Source organism: Morone saxatilis, unplaced genomic scaffold, assembly GCF_004916995.1.
Source record: "Morone saxatilis isolate NCDOM2014 unplaced genomic scaffold, NCSU_SB_2.0 Contig8, whole genome shotgun sequence".
NCBI classification, from domain to species: domain Eukaryota; kingdom Metazoa; phylum Chordata; class Actinopteri; family Moronidae; genus Morone; species Morone saxatilis.
Window position 1 is genome coordinate 20,997,346 of NW_023340257.1, and position 9,380 is coordinate 21,006,725.

A 9,380-nucleotide genomic window follows, 5' to 3' on the forward strand; every position below is an offset into this window, starting at 1 on the left:
GACTTGTAACCTTGAGGGTTATGCTGTAAAGCTAACCCACACAGATCAAACTGTGCTGAGACCACCATTAAACACTGGGGATATTAAAACTCCTTCCTCAGTATCAATTTAGGTGCACACTGGGGTTTTGTTAAAGTTCAGATGTTTACTCTTATGGGATTTATAATCCATTAGCATTATTAAATTAATGGTTCTTTTAATTAGCCATCACAAGGTGGGTGTTCCTTGTGCTGCACAGCATATACAGTATTTCCCCACTGGGCAATTAAATGTTAATTACTATTTTTAAATTATTCTATTTTATTATCAGAGTAATAGTCAGAAAAGTAGGAAAATAAACACCTATTGAGAAAGAATAAAACTGCAAAACAATTACAAAATGATACACAATTAATGACTTTTACTGGTTTACTGTACTTTTTGTTCATCTTGAGATCATGGATGTGTTTCTGGTTGATTAAAAAACATCCATTATTGTGGCTTAGAGAGATAAGAGATGAATTTACTCATTATTAGTGATCCACAGAGAATAACAAAGGGTGGATCCTGTATGGCCATCAGAAAGCAGGCTTTGAGAAGTCATTTTAAGAGGTGAATCAGCAGTTGAAGAGTATTCAGCCATACTGTTTGAGAAAGGTAAGTGTAAAAGCTTGAGTGATATAGCCATGAACCTTATAATGAGAGTTACTCACATCAGATAAAGACTATATACCAAGTATTGCTAATGCTTAAATGTTTGAGACGTGTTTAATCACTACCTCTGTATATCCTTTTTAGTGTGTCTAGAAATTTCCACGCCATCATGCCAGCGGGAAATCATAGCATTGTGACTGAATTCGTTCTTACTGGATTCCCTGGACTTCATCCAGAGTATCAAGGCATCACCTCAGCTGTATTGTTCATCGTTTATTTCTTAACTTTGACAGGCAACTCTACAATTCTTTTTTTATTTGCAACCGACCACAGCCTTCACCTGTTTATCGTATAATTCTAAATTTGGTGCCATGTGACATTCTCTTTAGCACAACCACTTTACCTAAGATCTCCAGTAAATATTGGTTTCAATCAGGGACTATTTCATTCACTGCTTGCTTTGTCCAAATGTACTTTGTCCACTATCTTGGCACAGTGAATTCCTTTATTCTCTTCCTAATGGCTTTAGATAGGTATTTGGCTATCTGTCATCCTCTCAGATATCCACTTCTTCTTAAAAGCTCCACCATCTACATTGTCAGTATTTCTGCGTGGATTGTTGCCCAGGCAGCTCCTTTAATGTTAGTTATTAGAGCGTATCCTCTTCCTTACTGTGCCTCAAACATAATCAACCACTGCTACTGTGATCATATTGGTATAACCATGCTGGCATGCACTGACAGGGCACTTTATGGTTTTCCTGCTTTTGTGTTGGCAATGGTTACACTGCTGGGACCTCTGGCGTTTATAGTTTTTTCTTATTGCTCTATAATTCTATCAGTACTGAAGATAGCAAATTTACAAGGTCGCCTCAAATTGCTGTCCACTTGTAGTACTCAACTGATTATAATCTCACTCTATTATTTACCCAGATGTTTTGTATATTTAGCCAGCAATGTTGGTATTACATTTAGTGCGGATTTGCGAATAGTAATTATTATGCTGTACAGCCTTTGTCCTCCCTTGATCAATCCACTTATATACTGCTTAAGAGCTAAAGACATGAGAAAAAGCTTGTGGAAGCAATTCAGCAGAAGGCCCATTCCACAAAAAGGACAAGTTTCAGCTATTAGTAACTGATAAACTAATTCATTATTCAGTGTTTTTGCTTTCATCTTATTGGCCATCTCGCTTTGTGAGGACTGGAAAGTATAAAAGTATTGATTGTGGATAAATTGAAAGCCAAAGCTTTGTTAAACATTTCATTTTAAACCATGTTTTAATGTAAAGTACATTCTTAGAGAGAGACAAAAAGGCTGTCTCCGTCCGGGTTATCAGCATTCATTGAATGAAACAGCTCATTATGTTCATGTAAAACAAATAATGTCATTATTACAGCAATGTATGATTTCTGATGCAAGTACAGAAGGAAACAAATGGCTTCGCAAATGTTTTCTGTCAACCTGTCAAGTTGATGTATTTCACTGTCAGAGTACAAAGTGAGCTCAAAATAGATTACACAGAATTAATTTATATTTTAAACTTATGTCTTGTATGTTTATCACAAAATTGATTGAATAAAATATCTCTTATTTAAGAATAAATCACTTTACCATAGATTTTTCAGTGTCTCACACAGGTTTACGGTTTTTGCCAGGCCAAAAACAGCTTCCTGGAAGTGGGAGCATAATAGTAGTAGTACAATGCTAAATCCAAATTATACGTGCTCGCTCCATCTTAAGAGAATTATTGCTGTTGACATCCAGCAAAGAAATGTTGGTTTTCTCCACAACAAAACCTCCTTGTAGAAGAAATGTATACAACCGGTCAAATAAATACAGCTTATCAAATGTCTATGTGGTAAATATTCTGTTTACATTTTATAATATATTATTCAGTCCAGAAGACGAAAGAAAAAACAATGGACTGTAATCAAGCGTAAGATCATTGTAGTGGATGTCTGTAGGAAAATACTGACAATTAGAGTAAAGCAGACTAAATACAATATGTTTAAATTCTAGGATCAAGGGGATTTTTCTAGTGGAAGATTAAAAATAATGAAAACGCACAATTAGGGGATAAAATCACTGATTCATGGTACATTAAATAATGTGAACGTCTGAGGTAAAAACAGCACCAATAAAATAAAATAAAGTCAAATAATCGCTCTGCTTTTTATGCACTTGATTACACTGGCTTGTGGCCAGTTAACTGCTGTGATACACCTATGTTCTGTGCCATGGTGAGAGGACATCAATCAAAGTCTGTATTCATAATCTAAAACCATAAAAGAGCAACAAACAAAAGGAGCCACTTCCTCACACTGTAAATATGTTTTGAAGTCTTGTTAATCTGTTAACACATGGTCTTGCTGCTTTGAATACAAATCGACCTGCACTTAAGTCGACTCCTTCTTGTTTTTAATTTTAGATTTAACTCAATTTAGGTTCCGTTAATGGTGCTTTAATGGCAAGTAACATGCACTTCACATTTGTTATAAATAACACATTTAGCCTATATAAATTGCATCCTTCTGAAATTAGTCATTACTGGAGAGATGCAGTATTTTGTTTTTACTCTTACTTGAATAATTACTTTAATGAGTACTTTACTTCTTATGATATATAAAGCAACAATACTTTCATTTGAGCACCATTTTTTATTTACTCTACCCACCACTGCATTTCAAGACATAAGCACTGCATAGTGCACACAGATGATCCCACCTCAAACATCTCATTACGTCATTCTTTAGGCAGTATTTATAAAATGCTGTATACACGCAGAATTGAGTTTGGATCGGGGCGCACTGCAACCTTGGTTCTCAGGGTTGCGGTTTCCCTCTAAGCTCTAACTTAAAAACAGTACTTTCAGAGGCAATGGAAAACAGCGAGATCACAAAGACTACCTATAGATTTAATATCTAAATGATGACTGAATGACCAATTAGCAATCCTGCAAATTTAGACAGTATTTTAACACATTAATGATAATGATTATACAAATATAACACAGTCAAGGACTTCATAATACTTGGATTTCCAGGACTTGACCCAGCATATTATGGACCGTGTGTCTCACTTCTTTTCTTATCTACTTGCTTATCCTGGTTGGAAACATTTTTATTTTAATTTTTGTTGGAGTTGAGAGGCTCCTTTATAAACAGCATATTTGATCTTCTGTCATCCTGGCAATTAATGATTTGTTATTAGGACAGTGAACCTTACCAAAAATGATGCCAGATGATCCATTGGCAGGATGACAAGATAATATCTTTTGATGCCTGCTTCAACTTCAAGATGGTATTTTGTTCATTCCCTTGGGAGCTATTCATTCTCTCCTTCTGCTGATAATGGCCCTTGATCGTTTTATTGCAGTCTTTTTCCTTTAAAAATATCCTGTTCTGATTAAAAACAACAAATTTCCTATTGCTTGTGGGTTGTCATGGATTGGGACATTTTTAGGATGACGGCAGTTGTAAATTTCATGGGCCTAACCTTGCCTTACTGTAATTCTAACATCATTGTGCAATGTTATTGTGACCACATTTCAATTACAAACGCTGGGCATGTGGTGAAAATGTAAAGTATGTTCAGGCTGTTGCTGTTGGTCTTGCAATGTTTAGTCTGTTGCTCCCACTTTCATTTATATTTTTTTCCTTTATTTCTATCTTTGCAATAGTTTTGAGAATACAAAACACAGAGGGACGATACAAAACCTTATCAACTTGTACACCACAATTATTTATTTGTTGCCTATATTACTTTCCAAGATGTTTTGTTTATCTAGCTCATGCTATAGGATTTTCTTTCAGTTTGGACATCTGCATTTTAATTGATATTGTTGTAGCAGTATTTATTCCTTGTGCTGTTAATCCATAATATATTGCTTCAAAACCAAGTGATATCAAAGATATTTTGATAAAAAGGTTTGCAAAATGCTAAAGTTGGAATCAAGCAAGTTTCAAAGTAAATGCATCAGAATATATTCAATTCTTACCATTATATCTGTAGATCAAATGCAAAATTTTAAAACCAGTTCTATTCTTGAGTACCTCGGACTGAAACCGTGTGCTACATGTACTTTATGGTGCTAAGGCTTCATTGTACATGTACATATTTTGCTTTTATGCTAAATACACTAAAAATCTAAACTCTTTTCTGCACTGCAAAAAGTAAATGTGAGAATTTGACGTGGTTCCTGTGTCATTCAGATAAAAAAAAGAGATATATATTTCTATAAGCCTGGTTAAAATGTGTAACAAAGGTTGTACTTTATTGTACCTTGTTATTTATACTACTGTGATGTCAGATCAAGCCAACTGAGCTCTATTAAAGTCCCTCTCCACTCAAAAATATGTTTATTTTCTTGTTCCTACAGTTTGATGTTTAAGCTTCACTGTACAGAAAGACTAGAAGTATTTTATTCACATTCATCTGCTGAAAGTGGAACGTTTTTTGTGGTCCACTATGCAACTTATACAAGTGTGATGTGGAAACTTGAAGCCCCCCAGTGCACATACACTGAAAATTGAGGTGACAGTGAAATAGAAGACATTTTGTGTCAAGCAAATAAATGAACAACATTTTCATATTCATAGTTTAAGGAAATATTAATGAGGTACAAGGAGTTGCATATGTCTTAATACATGTCAGGGGGGATCTTTGAAGGGCACACCTAAGGGACTTCAGCGAATATGGCCTGTGTCTGACAAAGGGATGACAATAAAAATACTTAATAAATAATCTGACCAATGAAGGGCTGGTGTTTGGGCCTTTATTGCTTTCATATCACACCTTGACCGCATTCTTGGCCCCCCGGCTGAGGGGTCTGTGATCTGGCGGGCCCTTTTTCTTTGTCTTCAGTCACTACGAGCAGGCTTTATTGCTTACATAAGGGCCTCACTGTAGTAATGACCATTTCTTTGTTTAAGCACATGGCCAGATCCCAACATCCCCCCTTTGATCTCAGGAGTGCACCTGATGTGTGATCCTGGGATCAAGAGCGTATAGCCCATAGCTGAAAGAGTTCATTTGTCAGTTCATTCAAGTTTAGTAACAACTGACAGTTCATTGATAATTATCTGTCTTGGCATATAACTGGTATACAACTGTTAGGTGAGATACAGAGAGAAAGTGGCACTTAAAATGAAATCATTTTTGGAGTGTATTGGATAAGGACATGTGTATGACTGTGTGTCATAATGAATGTGTCCTAAGCTAGCTATATCAGTGACCTTATCAAAAATACTACCAAGGAGTTGATCCAGGTGTATTTGCTGTGATCAGAGATGTTGCAGTTATCATCTGAAAAGTCAACTGTCTGGTCACAAGGTTGGGGCTGCACATCTGAGTATGGCTTTCTACAGTTTTTGCTTTGAGATAGCCTATCTCGACGCAGATGGTGGACACGGCGGTTATGCTCAGTGTCCATATACTGCTGTTGTCAGGATCAAAAGGTTCCATATCTTTAGCTATATGCTTCAAGCTCTTCAAGGCAGGGACACTGTGAGGTTGTTACCGGGGAAGGCGAGGCTAAATTTGATTGACTGTAGACAGAATATCTGCTAGAAGATAAGCTACATATCTCTTCAATGTCTGATTCGGGGAGATGAGAAGTCAGGTAACTGTTCCTTCTGTCTCTCTGTGGAGGTTGAGGAACTGACTTTCTTCCCAGGGACTCAGGGTCGGTTGGGGACTGGTCCCATCTTGTGAGGGAAGAGGGAGTTAACCTCTCACCAAGGGAGGAGTTTGAATCAGAAAAGCCAGAGTCACATCTGCTGAATGACTGTGGAGGGGCAAGATGTCCTAATCTGAAGGCCCAAACAACTCCTCCTTGGGGTTAAACATTGAGTTCTAGGCTCTGGTTGAATGGCCCAGGTCTCCTACAATTAGGCGCATAGCTTACTTGTTAGCTGGTCTCGGAACGTTCATGCGGTGAGGGGAGCACATAACATTTGTTGCTTTATAGGCAATCTACTGTCCTTCTGCTAAGGCTGCTTGGCTCTGAAACACAAGAAGGGGTGTTGCCTTGGTGGAAGTTAGAAGGCCAAAAATCTTCAGGCAATGAACTTTTTGATTGCGGTTCTGAGCAGTTGCAACTGTCATTGGAGTGTGGAGTCTGTTTCACCTTCCCTACACTCAGCTGAAATTTCAACTGCTGCTGGAATTCAGGTAGCCATTGCTTCAGGCTTTTGTGCTTAGGGAAGGAAATAAACTGCTCTGACACAGGCCGGGTTCTTCCACTGTTCTCTGTGGAATGGATGCAGATGGTAGCACCGTTATGTGTTACTGTTGGTGGATGCGTTGGGCAGTCACCCTTGGTAGTCACGCTAGGGCAGTTGCAGCTAATTCTATCCCAACGACCTTGTGGTTTGGCCTACCCACGCATGGGGGTAGGCTTTCCTGCATGGAGGAGGTAGCTACAACATCATCTAGTGTCTCTAGTGGGCGCACACGACAAATTATCACATGCAGTAACCTTGATATGCGGGGGTCAGTAACAGTTAAGAGGCATGAGCTCTTCAAAGTTTACACAAGGCTTGGAACACTTGGTAGTAACAAGGGCTAGGGTATAGGTAGGTAACTTTAATTTTTCACTCCGGGCTAGGTAGCAACGTGTGGCCTTATATCTCAGGCTTACTTCTTTACTGCAGGCTGAGAATACACAGCAGAATCAGTGGTCAGGTACAAGGCTTACTTTATCACAGGGCCGCGTGTGGTCTTATTGGGAAGAGCACGGTGTCAGTTTCATGGGAGGGGCCGCTGCAGGCGGACATTATTCGAGATTATCTCTCACAAACACATGTGAAATGCTCTTACATCACACTACTGAAAACACTCATCACATAAGCAACCTGGGGAAAAATTATCTCGCTCGCCACACACTAGCTGAAACGCTTCTCACACATACAAGGTGAAACGCCTGCTATATACACTACTGAAAAGCCTCTCATACAGACAAGTGGGTGAATTTGCTTCTCACACACGCACTACTGAAACACTTCTTCACGCACACTACTGAAACGCGTCTCACGCCACACTACTGAAACGCTCTCACATACACTACTGAAACGCTCTCACGCAGACACTTACTGAAACGCTCTCACCATACACACTGAAGACGCTCCTCACACATACTACTGAAACGGCCTCTCACACACAACTATCCTTGGGAAACGCTCTCACACACACTACTGAAACGCCTCTCATATGACACCTACTGAAACCCGCTCTCACACCACACTACTGAAACGCTTCTCATATACTCAGCTACTGAAACGCTCCTCACACCCACACTTACTGAAAACGCTCTCACACACACTACTGAGACGCTCTCACAACTACTGGAAACCACTCTCACACACACTAACTGAACGTTGCTCGACCTCTACCTAATGAAACGCCTCTCACACAAACAACTGAAACACTCTCACACATTACAACTGAACGCCTCTTTAGAGTACGCTTTATATATACATTAAAGAATGCATCAGTAGTGGCGCCGTGCAGGAAAGCTGCCATGCTGGCCTGTTACATTACTCCAGCTTAGTTTTGCTTTTTTTAACTTTCTTAACTTTTGTTCTCTTTTGGCTTCGTTCTATTTTTTCACGGTTAACTCTCTGAAGGTCCTGCCCTCCTCTAACCGATGTTGTTTTGGAGGGGGAGAGTGTTGCTGTTTTATTCTGTTGTTAATGCTGCTTCCACCCGCGGACAACTAGCGGTGCGCCATTTTCCTTCACATCAAAAAAACAGGAGAACACTTTGCCATACACTGGGGGACACGCAAGCCAGACTATTTTTTGTGTATGATCCTATTTTACATTTTAATATGATTTGTCCACCAGATTACATAAAGGTGCATACAATTACCACATAGCCTAATAGATAACATTATATACAAGCATACAGCCATGGGACAACTGGCCCTTCCAACTCAGATTACATAGGCGCTCTAATAAACATCATACAGAAACTGTTCTTAATGTTTTGTATCTGGGAGTAGGATAAAGGGTAAAAAAAATACAGCACCTTCGTTTCAGATGTTCAGGGCTTTGCCTTTACATATGACAGCTTGATGGCTGCTTGAATGCCGCGCCGGCATTTAGGGTGGGACAGAACAGCGCCTGTTCTTAGCTATACATATGTTCTGATAACTCGATGCCTATACGTAGGTCACTAGGGTAGGATTTTTGTGTTTAGTGGTTTAGTTTTTTTGGGACTTTATCACACTTTATATAACATATCTATTAAAGACATTTGTCTAAAATATTGTGCTGTTCATCTGATTAACTGCAGTCGGATTCTTGGAAGTAACATGAACAAAGCAGTCACCCTATAGCCCAGCGCAAGTAAATAGAACACATGGTCGCTTAAGTAGTGATCTACAGTAGTCTCGCCAAGCACCAAAAAACACACCACACATCAATTGACGGGTAACAAAAGATCGGACTATAAGTATTTTGACATCCCCGGACGAGCTGATGCGCCCGAGTGAGGGGGAGCTCTCGACGTTGATATCTAATGTATTTCGGTTTTTGTTGTAGTTTATCATGGCGCATGAAACACTTAAGTGTAATATATTTTATTTTAAATGTGATGCTCTCCCGCACCCCTCGCTCTCAAAATCAACATGAATACTAATGAGAAATACTTACTGTTATCAATAGCGACATACCACTTTAATTTTGATAAACTCGTGGAAAAAGTGATATACGCTGTATCTCCGCACTTTACCATAAATGTGAG

General features: G+C 38.9%; 1 protein-coding gene and 1 pseudogene across 1 annotated transcript; both read left to right on the top strand.

Annotated features, from left to right (window-relative positions):
* Positions 1-802: 802 nt before the first annotated feature.
* LOC118341878 (olfactory receptor 2AT4-like) lies at positions 803-1,773 on the top strand. Its single transcript, XM_035680282.1, is given in 2 exon segments — positions 803-971; positions 974-1,773. Coding segments are annotated over 2 exon segments (969 nt in total).
* A 781-nt stretch (positions 1,774-2,554) lies between these two features.
* Positions 2,555-4,514, top strand: LOC118341372 (annotated as a pseudogene).
* Positions 4,515-9,380: the final 4,866 nt, after the last annotated feature.